Below are 17,162 nucleotides of genomic sequence, written 5' to 3'. Positions count from 1 at the left end.
AAAACTTGCAATGGCCTGACACATACAGTGAGATGGGAGGGCTCAGCTCCCACTTCCCACCCTGCAGAGACCACAGAGGCCAGGGAGGGTCAGGCGGCACAGCATGAGGATTCCAGTGGAACCGGCAGGCTGTCTGCAGGGAGGCCGCTAGCCCTGCAGAAGCGACGCACTGCACAGAAATCCTGGGACTGCAACACTGTAGTGGTTTCCCTAAAGCTGCACGACACTTCCCTCTCTGACAGAGAAAAGGGCAAGGGGCTGCCTGCCACCCACTCCTCCTCAGCTCCTTCCTTGCTGGCGATGGGATCCCCTGCACACCTGTCACTCACCCACAGCACCCAGAGCCTCCACGCCCTCGCCAGTGCAGGGGGTGGGGGCTCCTTCTCTGCCCCAGCCCCACAGCGTCCTTCCACCCTGCGTGGCGGGTGACAGGGCTCCAGGGAACAGGTCGGGCACGGGCTGTGAAAGTCAGTGTCTCCTGGCAGCCCCTCCACAGCATCTCCCTTTGATGATGCCGGTGAGCCTGGGCCTCTTCTCACCTCTGGACTCGTGCTCTCTAGCGGGGGTGCTTGGCCAGCTCACCTGACGCCGGCCCTGCACCCGCTTCTCTCTGCCAGCTCAGGGCTGCCCTCCGGGTTGTCCCCAGACTCCGGTCTAGCTGGTGCGCTCTCTTCAGTGTCTGCAACCGGCTGCCACACCCACCTCCTTATTCTTTAATGGAAATGGTTATAGTTTTGTTTCTACACTGCATTTGGTTCTCTTTTCACACTGGTTCTGTCCTCATAGGACCCTGCCCTTTCTCACTTTCACCTCTTTACCTTGCTATTTTTATCCTGTATCTCATCAACCCAAATTATGTTACTTTCTGCTCTAATGCTCCTTTTGTGTGCTGATGTGTGTGTTTTGTGATTGTAACCAATACTGCTGGTCCTGGGTCTGTGGGGAGCTGCTGGCCCCACACCGGAGCCGAGACCCTGCGCTCCAGGGAGGCGGTGCTTTCCACAGCCGCGAACCCCAGGCCAGAGCCACTGCCGTGCAGCCTCACTGGGACACAAACATTCAGAAGGACACTGGTCGCCCCGCCCGGGACACTTCAGCCCAGCCCATTTACAAGGCTAATGTCTCAGCTTCAGGGCTTCCCAGTCCAACACAAAGAATAACTTTGAACCCTACAACTACATGAGGACAGACCATGGTTACACATTCTCAGGAGAGAGGATTTAAAAGAAATTCTAGAAGAAAACTGACTACCCCAGGGTGTACAGTGGAAGGCTCATCAATCACCTTTTGCTGAGGAGGGGCCTTGGAGGGTCTGGTACAGGTGGGCTCTGGCCCAGTGCAAAGAAAGGCCTCGTCTCCCATGTGAAATCAAAGCAGGCAGGCGCCCAGGGGCCACTGGAGACCTCTAACCCCTCCCCTCCCCTCTGGGCCTCTGTGGGCCTAGGTTTCTCCTTCTGACTGATCAGAAGGATGCTGGTCAACTCATCAGCATTTCGGTTTTTCAGAATAACAGGCCACCATAATGCCAGAAGCAGAAGCCCGCCCCTGTTATGTCACTAGGTTTTTATTTCATTTATTGAGTTATTTATTTTTGAGACAGAGTCTTGCTCTGTCGCCCAGGCTGGAGTGCAGTGGCTTGATCTTGGTTCACTACAGCCTCGACTTCCCAGGGTCAAGCAATCCTCCTGCCTCAGCCTCCCAAGGAGCTGGAATACAGGAATGTGCTACCACACCTGGCAAATTTTTTAAAATATTTTTTGTAACGATGGGGTCTCACCATGTTGCCCAGCCTGGTTGCGAACTCCTGGGCTGAAGTGATCCTCCCATTTTGGCCTCCCAAAGTATTGGGATTACAGGCGGGCATAAGCTACCATGCCCAGCTAGTTTTGATTTTTTTGTTTGTTTTGAGACAGAGTCTCACTCTGTCACCCAGGCTGGAGTACAGTGGTGCAATCTTGGCTCACTGCAGCCTCCGCCTCCCAGGTTCAAGCAATCCTCCTGTTTCAGGCAGAGTATCAGGGATTAAAGGCATGTGCCACCACACCCGGCTAATTCTTTTGTATTTTTAGCGGAGACGGGGTTTCACCATGTTGGCCAGACTGGTCTTGAACTCCTGACCTCAAGTGATCTGCCCACTTTGGCTTCCCAAAGTGCTGGGATTACAAGCATGAGCCACCGCGCCCAGCCACTGGGGCATGCTTTTGCACCATCTCTTGACCTCCTGTCTCTGTCCATTCTTTCTAGGGTGCCTCTGATTGGAATGATGGCCTCAGGGTTCAGCCTGCTAGTTCATTCTTCTCTTTCTCTCCTACTTTCCATATTTTTGCCTTTTTCCTCTATTTTCTGGAAATTTCCACAACTTTCTCTTCCAATTTTTCTATATTTTTCCCATTTCTATTATGGCATCTTTAATTCACAGAAGGTCAATTTTATTCTCTAAATGTGGCTTCTCCATGGTGACACCTCTTGTCCTGAGAATGCATGATGCCCACTTATTTCCCTGAGGATATTAATCAGAGATTTTCTTTCTCTGCTATTTTCTTCTTCCTGAACCATCTACATCTCCAATTAGTGTCTGTTTCTTTTGCTGCCACCTTTTCCACTGGAGGGGTTCCTCGGCTGGGAGGAATTACTGGCTGGCTGCCCTGCTGGATGGTGTGGCCAGGCCAGTTGTGCCTCCAGCACTGGGAGCCTTCCCTGTAGCTCCTCGCCTCCTGGCTGCAGTGCCCTGAGGGCACTCCTGTCCTTGGCACACTGCCTGTCCCGGCTGGACCTGCACCCTCCCGCAGTGGACGAAGGCCTGCCATCCCCCCCACCACTAGGCCTCACCCAGTTGATATGGCATCCTCTGGCCCCAGGCTGCTCCAGCCAGCAGGACCCCCATCCCCTTCAGATGCAAACAGGGCAGCACACGTCCCACACGAGGAGGCCCCACGGAATCTTTGCTGGCTGAACCCATGTGTTTGACATATGGAGGAAAATGCCAGCATGGTAGGGCCTGGAGGAGCCGCAGGTCCCCTATGAAGGGGAAGGTAAGCAAGAGGTGTCAGAACTGCGAGTCCGTTTCTGCTGAGAGCCTCAGTGGCTGCAGGGATCAGGCCATGTACTTCCCAGAGGAGTGGCGGGAGGGGGTGATAAGCGTGCAGCACAGAGACAGAGGGCTCGGCAGGCGCCCCAGCTGCCCTGCTCTCAGTCTCCGCCCTGTAGCCCGGACAGCATGTCCTGCGCCCCAGGAACCTTAGCTGAGTCCACACCCAGACCCACTTCCACTCTGCCCCTTCACACCTGGCTCAGTGTGCAGCTGCCCCCATCCTGGCATCAATCCCATTTTCAGCCAAAACTGGGTCACGCGGGGTTACTATCCCTTCTACCTAAGAGGCCCTGCCCTCACCCATAGGTGAGGGAGAGCCTGTGAAGGAGTGCCCCAAAGATGAAGGCATCTGTCAAAGAGCAGGGCCAGGAGAGACGGAGTGCAGGGGCTGAGGACAGGGTGGCAGGAGCCCTGTGATCTGAACCCAAAGTCACCATGAGCAGAGCAGGCGGGTCCAAATGCTCCAAACCAACCCTTCAGTCAACGGAGCCCAGCCCAGCCCTGTAACCACACCCCCCCACGTTTCGAAAACACACCCTACCCAGGCCCCACCAGCACCCCCCTCACTGGGCCCTCCCACACCTGCTGCCTGGAGAGGAGGCCTGGAACCTAACAAACCCCTGCCCCACAGGCCTGGGTCTTTACAAGGGCTGGTCCCCTGGACACGAGGGTCCCGTTCTCCTCCCTGCCAGCTACCAGGACTGGTAGTCTTCCTGACATAGGACACTGGGAACACGAGGCCGTGGATTGTGAGGGCACTAAGGGTACCTCAGGATCTCTAATCTCCACACCCCCTACTAACAGGAATGCCTCCAATCCCACCAACCACTCCCCAACTGTCAGTGGGAGTGGAAAACAAGGTCCAGGTCCATGACATGCCCGCAGTCCCCTGCCAGGCACACAGAGGGCTGTGGACACTGCTGCCAGGAACGGGGCTCCTGGCAGAGGGTGGGGTGAATGAATGTGGCCCCATCCCCTGGGTCCTGGGATGCCCAGAGAGCGGACACTTTTCTAGCCTGGAGTGGGGAGGAAAACAAAAAATCACGGCTTTGAAGAAGTCTCTTGCTGCCCCCCAGGCATGTCCAGGCCTCAGCGGACCCGCAGTGTAAGGCGGAGGGGCTCACCGGGAGCAGAGAGAAACAAGAGACAGAGGCTGTGTCAGCCCCACATGGACCGCCCAACCAGCCAGCAGCCTCAGCCAGGGGGCCCCTCCCTCCAACAGCCTCCCTTCCTGCAGCCTAAAAGGCCCACCTGTCCCCCCTAAAACATGCATGCCCGGGCACATCCCCCCCACGAAGAGGCACTTGAGACAGAAGGTGACGAGGCCGCCTCTTACCGGAGCAGAATGCCACACGCACCGTGTCGTGCTTGGCCATGCCCAGCACAGGCAGCAGGGAGCTCAGGACGGATGGCAGGAAGGGGACTACGCCGAACGCTGTGAGAGAGGACACTGTCAAAGACCTCCACCAAGCCTTCCAGTGCCCCGTGCTCCTCCTGGGGCAGGCTGTGCGCCACCTACCATTGGCCACCGAGAGGCTGGCGAGGGTGTGCAGCACGGCGCAGTGAGGCAGGGTCCCGGGGTGCAGCTTGCGCAGCAGCTCCTCCATCACCTTGCTGATGAACTGCCTTCCCACGGCCACCAGGACGCCACTCGCCGCCTGCTGCCAGTCCCAGACCAGGTCCTGAACCCAAAACACCAGCAAGGAGAACCTCTCCCTGAAATCTCCCGAAAGGCGAGACCAAGACATTCTGCCCTCAGTGGCTGCCAGCCTCGGACAAACGCACGCTGTTTTCAGTGTCCCTAAAAAGTGCGGGTCAAGGAAGGTGGCGGGCACAGCCTCCCCTGCTGAGGGGCTGCCAGGAGACCCCACACGCACAGGAGAAGCAGAGCCTTGGTGAGAGGTGAGGGGCTGCTGCCAGGAGACCCCACACACAGGAGCAGAAGAGCGCTGGTGAGAGGGGACTGTGCTCAGGGCCCAGAGAGAGTTAGGCCCACCAGAGCCCTGCTCCAACCCCAGTGCCGGGCACGTCCTTTGGCGCCGGCTGCAAGCACACCGTGGTCCTGTGTGTGCTGAGTTCTGGCAACTTGCTCTCTGCTTCAGCTGCTGCCTCTGAAAATCACAGGGGACCATCCCCCGCCCTGCAGGGTGGTGCATGGGGCCAAAGGGCCTCTGCCAGCCCAGGGCAGCCAAACACCACCCTACACTCTCAAGGCTGCTGGGTAGCAAGGTCAAGAAGCAGCTTCCCTTCCCAAGCTAGGCCTGAGTCTGCGAGGCCAGAGGGCCTGCTGAATACCTTCGTCTTGGTCATCTCGCTGGAGGCCAGGAGGATGATGGTGCTGGCTGTGTCCTTGTCCAGCTCACTGGCGCGACTGCTCAGGACCCTCTCCATGGCCCTCAGGACCGCCGCTCGGTATGGGTGCGCCAGCTGCGGAGAGACACCGTCCAGGACGGTCCCAGGTGAGCCTCACGCCCAGACACTCTGAGTGCCTGTCACTGTCTCTAGGAGATGAAACTGCACAAATCTCTCTGCCTCAAGCACAGGAGGGGAGGGGTACACCTGATCACTCCTCATGTCCTAAAGGCAGACCTGCAAGCCTCACGCTCACGGCCCATCTCCAGAAGGTGGAGCGTTATCATAACTGCTCCAGACAACCAACATGCAGAGGGAAAGGCGCGGACTTCTCTCCCCCACGGGTAGCCAGTAGGGTCTCCCAGTCGCATGACGCTCCCAGGACCTTTCGGCCTCCTTGCCCTGCCCTCCCCTGTCAGAGGAGGAGCACCCTCCTGTCCCCAGCTCAGTCTCTGCCTCAGTCTCTGCCACTAGGCTAGTGCTTATATCCAATGGCCCCTCCCCAAGGCTGCTAAGGAAAAACACCACCCACCACACCACCTTCTGCCACGGCCCGAGGCCCCCTCTACCTCCCAGGTTACCCTCCGCAGAGTCCAACACCTGCCTTCATCCTACCCCTAAACAGCTCTCCTGTTGACCACCACCCCCACTGTAAATCCAAAGAGCACACACCGTCCTTGCCTCAACTGGGGACGCACCAAGGACTGGGACTGAAAGCTGGGACCCGCAGGGGCACACAGCAGAGGAGGCTACTGCCCAACCCAGGAAAGGACCCGGGGGCACCCGGCCACCCTGTGTTGACAGCCCCTCCCCAATGATGCACCCACCACGGCCCCTCCGTCCACCACCCTGAGAGCAGCCTGCACCAGGCAACATGGCGCCAGGAGGGGCCGGCACAGGGCGGTCCAGCATCCCACAGGCTCTGTCGTCCATTCTCACATGGCTATAAAGATATACCTGAGCCCGGCGTGGTGGCTCACGCCTGTAATCTCAACACCTAGGGAGGCCGAGAGGGGCAGATCACCTGAGGTCAGGGGTTGGAGACCAGCCTGGCCAACATGGTGAAACCCCATCTCTACTAAAAAAAAATACGGGCCGGGCGTGGTGGCTTACACCTGTAATCCCAGCACTTTGGGAGGCCGAGGCGGGTGGATCACCTGAGGTCAGGGGTTCAAGACTAGCCTGACCAATGTGGTGAAACTCCGTCTCTACTAAAAATACAAAAATTAGCCGTGTATGGTGGCGGGCGCCTGTAGTCTCAGCTACTTGGGAGGCTGAGGCAAAAGAATCACTTGAACCTGGGAGGCAGAAGTTGCAGTGAGCTGAGATAGCACCACTGCACTACAGCCTGGGCCACAGAGCGAGACTCTGTCTCAAAAAAAAAAAAAAAAAAAATCCTGTCATGGTGGCGGGCACCTGTAATCCCGGCTACTTGGGAGGCTGAGACAGGAGAAAAGCTTGAACCTGGGAGGCAGAGGTTGCAGTGAGCCGATCATGCCACTCCAGCCTGGGCGACAGAGCAAGACTGTCTCAAAGAGAAAAAAAAAAAGAAGAAGAAATACCTGAGACTGGGTAACTTACAAAGAAGAAAGATTTAATTGGCTCACAGTTCTGCAGGCTGTACAGGAAGCATGGCTGGGGAGGCCTCAGGAAAACACGATCACGGCAGAAAATGAAGGGGAAGCAGGCACGTCTTACACGGCCTGAGCAGACGCTTCCAAACAACCAGATCCTGAGAACTCTATCATGGGGACAGCACCGAAGAGGAAGTCGCCCCCAGGATCCAGTCACCTCCCACCAGGCCCCACCTCCAGCACCGGGGATTACATTTCAACATGAGCTTTGGGTGGGGACACAGATTCAAGCCATATGAGACACTGATGGTCACGGGGTCTGCATTCCCCTCGTGCACTCTGACAGCTATGGTAGCCATGGCAGGTGGGGGTGGGCCCACATGGGAGAAGTGCTACCCGCTCAGTGAAGACAGCCACGAAGGACACTTGAAGGAGAGCATGACAAGTTTGTTTGGAGGAGAAACAATAGTAGGGAGGCTTGGGAGCTTCGTGAAAGCCTTGGTTTTGTTCAGAAACTATTTGAAGTTGACACTCAACCACTTGACATGCACTTGGCCCTGGCGTGAAGAAGTGCCAGGTGACAGGGCAGCGCCAGGCAGCTCCCAGGCCCACATACACTTGCCGTAGGTGGCTGTGGCACACGTGTTCAGAATCACACAACTGTCTCAAGCGTTGAGTTCCAGCATCAGTAACAGACAGGCGTGCTCACTGCCACTCCGCGGAACGAGTTATAAACTATCATGGTCTAGCCCTAGGCCCACAAGTGGGAGTGACTTTTGTTCCTGAAAATAGCCAGTGTAGGTCACAAGCCTCAGCATGGAACACGAAGTCCACGTGGAACCTGCCAGTTCTCTGGGGAAGAGCTTCAGCTGGGGTTGATTTTCACTGTTAGATTTCCCATCCTCGAGTGTTGGTGCCGCAGGGAAGCAAGAGTGAGGCTGGTGGGGGATCAGTCTCACTGTGCCAGCCACCTCTGCCCACAGGCTACACACGACTCCCTTTCCTTTAAGGCTTCTGCAGGCAGACTGTATTTAAATTCTATACTAGAGAATCATTTCTTTTTTTTTTTTTCTGAGACAGAGTCTCACTCTGTCGCCCAGGCTGGAGTATAGTAGCACAATCTCAGCTCACTGTGACCTCCGCCTTCCAGTTCAAGCAATTCTCCTACCTCAGCCTCCAGAGTAGCTGGGACTATAGGTGCCTACCACCATGCCTGGCTATTTTTTGTATTTTTAGTAGAGACGGGGTTTCACTATGTTGGCCAGGCTGGTGTCGAACTCCTGACCTTGTGATCTGCTTGCCTCAGCCTCCCAAAGTACTGAGATTACAGGCGTGAGCCACCGCACCTGGCTGAGATTACAGGCGTGAGCCACTGCACCTGGTCACATTTTTTTTTTCTGAGTCAGGGTCTCACTTCATCACCCAGGCTAGAGTGCAGTTGTGCGATCATAATTCACTGCACCTTGAACTTGCGGGCTCAAGAGATCCTCCTGCCACAACCTCTCAAGCAGCTGGGACTACAGGCACACACCACCACACTCAGCTAATTTTTTTTTTCTTTTTTTTTTTTTAGATGGAGTCTTGCTCTGTCACCCAGGCTGGAGTGCTATGGCTCAATCTCAGCTTACTGCAACCTCTGCATCCTAGGTTCAAGTGATTATCATGTCTCAGCCTCCTGAGTACCTGGGACTACAGGTATGCGCCACCACTCCTGGCTAATTTTTTTTTTTGTATTTTTAGTAGAAATGAGGTTTCGCCACGTTGGCCAGGCAGGCTGGTCTTGAACTCCTGGCCTCAAGTGATCCACCCACCTCCGCCTCCCAAAGTTTTGGGATTACAGGCATGAGCCACTGCACCGAGCCCCAGCTAATTATTTTTATTTATTCATTCATTCATTCATTCATTCATTCATTCATTCGAGACAGAGTCTTGCCCTGTCACCCAGGCTGGAGTGCAGTGGTATGATCTCGGCTCACTGCAACCTCCACCTCCCGGGTTCAAGCAATTCTTCTGCCTCAGTCTCCTGAGTAGCTGGAACTATAGGCACGTGCCACCACGCCTGGATAATTTTTGCATTTTTAGTAGAGACGGGGTTTCACCATGTTGGCCAGGATGGTCTCAATCTCCTGACCTCATGATCTGCCCGCCTCGGCCTCCCAAAGTGCTGGGATTACAGGTGTGAACCACCACGCCCGGCCTTTTTTATTTTTTTAGAGATGGGGTCTATGTTGCCCAGGCTGGTCTCAAACCCCTGGCCTCAAGTCCTCTTGTCTCAGGCTCCCAAAGTGTTGGGATTACAGGCGTGTGCCCTGGCACCCAGCCTGTGGTTTCTGACTTTCATAATCTGGACACTCTTCCCAGGCAGGAGACAATGCAGTCCTTGAGAAGCCCATCCCCATCTGGGACGTCACAGAGCCGAGGCTCTAAGTGGGTGGATCAGCTGCCGGGGCAGCACGGCTGGTATAGTGCAGGAAGTGGGGGGAAATGATTGAAAATCAGTGTAAACTCATCTGGTTCTATCTAGTCAGAGCACGGCTGAGCTGGGAGCAGTAGCCTGGGTGCAGCAGGTGGGCATTTACACCCATCCGACCAGACCCGTTGCTGGGAGGGGCAGCTCGGGTGCAGCAGGGCATTAATACCCACCCAACCAGACCCACAGCTGCCATCTCCTCTGGTTCTTGGTCATGGAAACACAGCTCAAGTTGCATTATGCTTCCATCTTTAGCTACTAATTCTCTTCACGTATATGAGAAAGTTTGAGGGAAATCTTTACAGATTCCACTCACAACTGTGGTATCTCCATCTGTCATTCTGTGTCCTGGTGATTGGGTGCTCAGTGCAGGGTGACGGGCTGGCTCAGCAAGTCTGCAATGGGTTATGCAACTGGAAAACATAGGAACCCATGAAAAAGGCATAGGAATCTACATTTTACAAAAAATGGATAGGGGCCAGCCACAGTGGCTCATGCCTGTAACCCCAGCACTTTGGGAGGCCAAAGTGGGAGGATCGCTTGAGCCCAGGAGTTCAAGACCAGCCTGGGTAACATAGTAAGGCCCTGTTTCTACAAAAATAAAAACAATTAGCCAGGTATGGTGGTGCGCCTGCGGTCCCAGCTACTTTGGAGGTTGAAGCAAGAGGATCACTTGTGTACTGGAGGTCAAGGCTGCAGTGAACCAAAATTGCACCACTGCACTCCAGCCTAGGAAACAGAGGCAGTCCATCCCTGAATTTAAAAAAAAAAAGTTATGTATTACTTCTGTTCTGGGGTTGGTTTGAATTGTTTGATTTCATGGTATAAGTACAATATTTCTGGCCATGCATAGTGGTTCATGCCTCTAATCCCCATGATGGTGACAGGAGGCAGCCAAATGCCTAGGCGGAGAGGGATGGGTCCCCCGAGAAAGATAGTTTAAAGTCAAGCTACAAGTTAAATCCTCAGTCTGGATTGAGAGCCTGCCTTCCTGTCTGGCGCGCTTTCCTCTGATTGATCCCCACCCTTCACCTATTTTACATATGCTGACCCTTTTCGAATTGGCTCTCTACACCGTCATGCCCACCTTTGAGTGATGTCTTCACTTTAACCTCTTTTGCAGACTCACAAACCAATCAGCACACACTCCTCACCCTGTGCCTATAAAGACCCCAGACTCAGACTCAGTTGGTAGAGGGGAGCTGGCCTAACTCGGGCGAAGAGACAGCCTGACTTTGGGGAAGATGACCTGTCCTTCCCATCCCCTCTCCAGCTCCCCTCTCCACTAAGAGCATTTTCATCGCTCAATAAAATTCTTCTCTGCCCTCCTCACCCTTCTATGTCCACTGTATCCTCATTCTTCTTGGGTGTGGTACATGAGCTCAGGAACCACCAAACACAGTTATAAGCTATAACGTAGGCAAGCTGAGGCATGCCAGCGTGGCTGGGCAAGGCCAGGCGGGGCATTGCTAGGCTTGCAAAGGGACCAAGAAGAAGAATCCTATGGCTGGGTGCAGTGGCTCAGGCCTGTCATCCCAGCACTTTGGGAGGCCGAGGCGGGTAGATCATCAGGTCAGGAGTTTGAGACCAGCCTGACAAACATGGTGAAATCCCGTCTCTACTAAAAATACAAAAAAATGAGACATATGTGGTGGCGTGTGCCTGTAATCCCAGCTACTCAGAAGGCTGAGGCAGGAGAATTGCTTGAACCCGGGAGGCAGAGGTTGCAGTGAACCAGTTTGTGCCACTGTACTCCAGCCCAGCCTGGGTGACAGAGCGAGACTCTGTCTCAAAATAAATAAACAAATAAAATAAAAAATAAATAAAAAAGAAGAAGAATCCTACATCACCAGCACTTTGGGAAGCCAACACAGTGGACTGCTTGAGGTCAGAGTTCATGACCAACCCGGCCAACATGACGAAACCCAATCTCTACTAAAAATACAAAAAAAAAAAAATTAGCCAGGAGTGGTGGCACATGCCTATAGTCCCAGCTACTCGTGAAGCTGAGGCACGAGAATTGCTTGACCCAGGAGATAGAGGTTGCAGTGAGCTGAGATCGCACCACTGCACTCAAGCCTGGGCAAAAGAGCGAGACTCTGCCTCAGAAAAAAAAAAAAAAAAAAAGTACTATACTTTTTACAGCTCCGCCTCCATTCACAGTTGAAGAAGGCCCACTCAGGGAAGTTCTTCAAGGAAAGCAAACAGAGTAATGAGCCCCTTTAAATAAAAATACTATTGACAAAAAAGCTAAACTCTAAAATACCTAACAAGGTTTATTCTGTGCCACTGTGAGTGACCATGGCCCAGGGAACACCTGAGAAAGTACACCCAAGATGGTCAGGTTATTTGGTTTTATATGTCTTAGGGGACAGAATCCCAGGCAAAGAAGTAAGTCAATACACGGAAGGTGTACACTGCTTCAGCCTAGAAAGGCAGGCGTCTCGGGCAGCACTCACAGGGCACAGGTGGATTCCGAGATTTTCTCATCGGCAACTGGCTAAAAGAGTTAAATTGGCCAGGCACAGTGGCTCACGCCTGTCATCCCAGCACCGAGGGAGGCCAAGGTGGGTGGGTCACAAGGTCAGGAGTTCGAGACCAGCCTGACCAACACGGTGAAACCTGGTCTCCACTGAAAACACAAAAATTAGCTGGTGTGGTGGCACGCACCTGTAATCCCAGCTACTCAGGAGGCTGAGGCAGGCGAGTCGCTTGAACCCAGGAGGCAGAGGTTGCAGTGGGCTGCGATCGTGCCAATGACTTCCAGCTTGGGCAACAGAGCAAGACTCCCTCTCAGGAAAAAAAAAGAAAAAAAAAAAGAGTTAAACGTTGCCTGAAGACTTGAAGTCAGCAGAAAGAAATGCCTGAATTAAAGGGGCTTGTGAAAGTCAAGGTTCTTGTTACGTAGACGAAGCCTCCAGGTAGCAGGCTTCAGAGATAATAGATGGTAAATGTCTCTTTTCAGACCTTAAAGGTGTCAGACTCTTAGTTAAATCTCTTCTAGATCAGAAAAAGACCTGGAAACGGAAGGAGATTCTCCACAGATGCAATTTTCCCCACAAAATATGGTTTTGCAGGGTCATTTCAAAATATGTCAAGAATAGATTTTGGGGTAAAATACTTTTATTTCCTTCAGAGCCCACCATCTGTCACACGATGCTATGCCAGAGTCCAGTCTGGAATTTTACTGCTACAAAGAATCTGTTTTGTCAGACTTACGATCTGTTTTAACCTAAAGTTCATTGGTTGTACAAACTTCAAAAGGAAGCAGGTACAACGAGGTGTGTCCAATCTCCCTTTCTGTCTGTCATAGCCTGGAATTTAGTTTTCCAGGTTGCTTCCGAGTCTCCTTGGACAAGAGGATGTTAGAGCAGGCCGCTAGGCAGACATGAAGAGGGCAGGAGAGGCCCCCAACTAGGAATGTCAGGCGGTCATCAGGTGATGGTCAGGCAGTTGTTTAGGCGTCTCTCTAAAATAATAACCGGTCACTGCCAGCACCAGGGAAAGACAATCTCACAACAGATGGAAAACACCTAAAGCTTCTGCATGGGGGAATAAGGAAAAAAAAAAAAAAGAAAACACCTAAGGCTGGTGACAGCATCTTCCTTAGAGGATCTCAGGAGTTGGGTGAATGGGCTCCAGCAAGCATACTGAGGTGAAATGGTAGTGTTTAGACAGTATATGGCCTTCCTCTAGAAACACTCGGCTGGTAAGGGAAGAATGCCTCAAGTGAGCATGCGTGCAACTGCGCACAAAAACTCAAAAGGAGCTTCCGGTAGTGAAACCCATGCAGGTGCCTAGAGGTGGCTCCCAGGAGGGCCCAGGAGCTCCACGCCCCTCTCCATTCCTGCCCCAAGCGTCTCCTCCACCTGCTGTGCATCCGCACCCTTCGTCACAGCCTGTGTCATAAATGGGTAAAGGCAGGCCTCTCTGTCCCTGCGTTCTGTGAGCCGCTGCTGCAATTCATCGAACCCGAGGAGGGGGTCGTGAAGACTCTGATTCATGGCAGGTCGGTCAGAAGCACAGGCCACACCTGGAGCTTGCGACTGGCATCAGAAGCGGGGCCATCATGTGGGGCTGAGCCCTCCACCTGCGGGGTCTGACACGACCTCCAGGTGGATGGTGTCGGAATTGAATTGAGGACACCCAGCCGGTGTCCACTGCACAACTGACTGCTGTTTGCTGGTGGAGAGAAATCCGCCACATTTGGTCACAGATGTCTTCTGTGTTGATTGTTGTGTGGTGTAAGAGCAGAGAAAATAATGTGAGTTTGAGTTTTTCTACTCAGAGAATTTGAAAATCCAGTTTTACTATTCTTGCTTGTCTTCCCCAAATCCCGTCCCTCCCCATGGCCTGACGGCCCCTGAGGAGTCTGTCCTGTGCGGGACCCTGGCTGACGTGTACAAGACTGGACGTGTCTAAAACTGTGAGGCCCAGCACCCCTTGGCAGAACAGGTCACATTCTACGAAGTCATGGGCTTCTGGGCTCGTAAAGACAGAACCACAAACACAGATGCCAGACAGGAGCCGAAACCTGTAAAGCTCCAGGTGTACCCCAGGACACCGCGCTGGCGTCTGAGGTACCCCAGGACACCGCGCTGGCGTCTGAGGTACCCCAGGACACCGCGCTGGCGTCTGAGGCCTGGAGGGGGATGTGGTGCTGCTTTTCCCTGTTGTTCCACGTCTTTCTGGAGAGACTCAGTGGGCTTTGAACCATGCCTGCTATCCAGGCAAGACACAGCCAAGCGAAGTGCAGCTGCGGTGAGACCCACAAACAAAAGGCAGACACTGGAGGTAGTGACCAAACCTATGGAGGCGGTCTGCAGGAGGAGACGACAGAAGAGGACTAGGGCAGGCGAGGTCCCTGGGAAGGGTCACAGCCCACAGGGTCAGTGCTTCCAGCTCAGCATGTGTATCATATATAAATACGCCAACTGTGAAGGAAGACTTTTTAAAAATTCAGTTAAAAAACTGTAAAGGCTAGAAAAGGGGTAAAATCAGAAACAAAGTAGGACAAGCATGGAGTGGCTGGGGCTCAGAGGAGGATGCCCCACAATGGAGGCCTCAGGAGCAAAGTCCCTCTCAGACCTGCTCTGCCCTCTCCTCTCTCCCCCTCATTCTCCCCCAAGGCAGTCATAAAACCTGTAAATATTGGCCAGGTGGTGGCTCACGCCTGTAATTCCAGCACTTTGGGAGGCCAAGGCAGGCAGATCACTTGAGGTCAGGAGTATGAGACCAGCCTGGCCAACATGGTGAAACCCCATCTCTACTAAAAATACAAAAATTAGCTCGGCGTGATGGCAGGCACCTGTAATCCCAGCTACTTGGGAGGCTAAGACAAAGAATCACTTGAACACAGGAGGCCGAGGTTGCAGTGAGCCGAGATTGCACCATTGCACTCCAGCCTGGGCGACAGAGTGAGACTCCATCTCAAAAACAAAAACAAAAACAAACAAACAAAAAAAACTTGTAAATATCACTCTAATTTCCTCCACCATTCTGTGTAAAACCTGGCCATAAAGAAATTCTCGCTGGGTGCTGGTGGCTCATGCCTGTGATCCCAGCACTTTGGGAGGTCACAGCAGGTAAAATGCTTGAGTCCAGGAGTTTGAGACCAGCCTGGCCAACATGGTGAAACCCCATCATTACTAAAAACACAAAAAATTAGCCAGGCGTGGTGGCACACACCTGTAGACCCAGCTACTTGGGAGGCTGAGGTGGGATGATGACTTGAACTCGGGAGGTCACGGCTGCAGTGAGTCACGTTTGTGCCGCTGCACTCCAGCCTGGGTAAGAGAATACGACTGTCTCAAGAAAAAAAAATTCTCTGGCCAACCTTGTTTGACTGTAGGTCTCAGACCCCCACTGCAGAGGGGTCCTGCCCCAACTGGAGGAAAGAGTGCTGGTCAGAGAGGCTCAGGAGAACTCGAGATGGGCCCTGCTGGTGCCCCCAGTATGCTTCCATGGTTCACACCCGCCATCCAAGTCCACTTCTACACAGCTGCCCGTTTCTTCGAACCTACACATAAAATCAGATCACTTCCCTGGGTCTCTGGGCCTTCATTCTGAAGGCTCCCATGTCACATTAAACTGTGATGAAATAAGCTTGTCATGCTTTTCTCTTGTTAATCTGTCTTTTGTTATGGAACTGTCAGCCATGACACTTGTGATGGGTGAGGAAAGGTATCATCACCCTTTTTCTCCCCTACAAAGCAGACTTACATTTTGTTACAAACTGCTAAAAATAACAAAGTCTTTTTGATACGGTTTGGCTCTGTGTCCCCACCCAAATCTCATGTTGAATCGTAATTCCCAGTATTGGGGTAGGGACTTGCTGGGAGGTGACTGGATCACGGTGGTGGATTTCTCTCTTGCTGCTCTTGGGATAGTGAGTTCTCACAAGATCGGGCTGTTTGGAAGTGTGTAGCACCTCCCCCTGCTCGCGCTCTCCTGGCATCATGTAAAGATATGCTTGCTTCCCCTTCGCCCTTCCGCCACGACTGTAAATTTCCTGAGGCCACCCCAGCCATGCCTCCTGTACAGCCTATGGAACTGTGGGTCAATTAAACCTCTTTTCTTTATAAATGACCCAGGCTCAGGTAGTTCTTTATAGCAGTGTAAAAACAGACTAATACACTCTTTTAACCACCTTTAGTATTCTTTGGCCGTTTCCTCAAATAGCAAGGTCAGCCCTAATTTTGTCTGACAATTAGACGCTGATTTCAGCATGTCTCAGGTAATGGGGCCTTTCAGCCACAGAGAGAAGGGCTCGATGCCCGGCACTCATGTGCTGTGTTCACCAGGCTCATGCAAAGCCCAGAGGACAGCCACATCAGTGGGTAGATGCACTGTCAGAAGGGTTTGAACAAGAGCAGCTCCATCTTGAAGAGGGGCTGGGTAAAACAAGGCTGAGATCTACTGGGCTGCATTCCCAGGAGGTCAAGCATTCTCAGTCACAGGATAATTCAGGGTCAGCATGAGACACAGGTCACAAAGACCCCACTGATAAAACAGGATGCAGTAAAGAAGCCGACCAGAACCTGCCAAAACCAAGATGGTGACGACAGTGACCTCCGGTCGTCCTCACTGCTCACTATACACTAATTATAATGCACTGGCTGCTGAAAGACACTCCCACCAGCACCACGACAGTTTACAAATGCCACAGCAACGCCAGGTCTAAAAAGGAGGGACCCTCATTCCACAAACTGCCTGCCACTTTCCTGGAAAACACATGAATAATCCTCCCCTTGCTTAGCACGTCATCAAGAAATAACCAAAAAATAGCCGCCCGGCAGACCTAGTGGCTGCTCTCTCTATCAAGTAGCCATTCTTCAGTTTCCTTACTTCTCAATAAACTTGCTTTCACTTTGTGGATTTGCCTCTAAACCCTTCTTGTGAGAGATCCAATAACCAGTTCTTGGGGTCTGGATCAGGACCCCTTTCCAGTAACAAAACCACCCTGTCCAAGCAGGAGGGCAGCCCTGTCAGACTAACCTATGAATAAGTGCAACTCTAATGAACCTCCCGACAAGCTAGTCCTAGCACTCCTACAGGGAACACAAGGGGGCAAAAATAGCTAAGACAGCTGGCTGGGTGTGGTGGCACACGCCTATAGTCCCAGCTACTCAGGAGGCTGAGGCAGGAGGATCACTTGAGCCCGCAAGGTTGAGGT

General features: G+C 53.1%; 1 protein-coding gene across 3 annotated transcripts in view; it reads right to left on the bottom strand.

Moving 5' to 3' along the window:
• MROH1 (maestro heat like repeat family member 1) overlaps window positions 1–17,162 on the bottom strand; it is a 120,870-nt gene that overhangs the window by 77,868 nt on the left and 25,840 nt on the right. For all 3 annotated transcript variants that reach the window (XM_025395032.1, XM_025395033.1, XM_025395034.1), the window contains 3 exons: window positions 5,387–5,518; window positions 4,611–4,773; window positions 4,428–4,526 (listed from right to left, as the gene is read on the bottom strand). In XM_025395032.1, the coding sequence (XP_025250817.1) occupies window positions 4,428–4,526; window positions 4,611–4,773; window positions 5,387–5,518 (394 nt within the window). The remainder of the gene's footprint in view (window positions 1–4,427; window positions 4,527–4,610; window positions 4,774–5,386; window positions 5,519–17,162) is intronic.

The sequence above is a fragment of the Theropithecus gelada genome, chromosome 8 (genome assembly GCF_003255815.1).
Source record: "Theropithecus gelada isolate Dixy chromosome 8, Tgel_1.0, whole genome shotgun sequence".
In the NCBI taxonomy this organism is placed as follows: domain Eukaryota; kingdom Metazoa; phylum Chordata; class Mammalia; order Primates; family Cercopithecidae; genus Theropithecus; species Theropithecus gelada.
The sequence above is the reverse complement of the archived record's forward strand: the minus strand, read 5'-3'. Positions and strand labels throughout refer to the sequence as shown.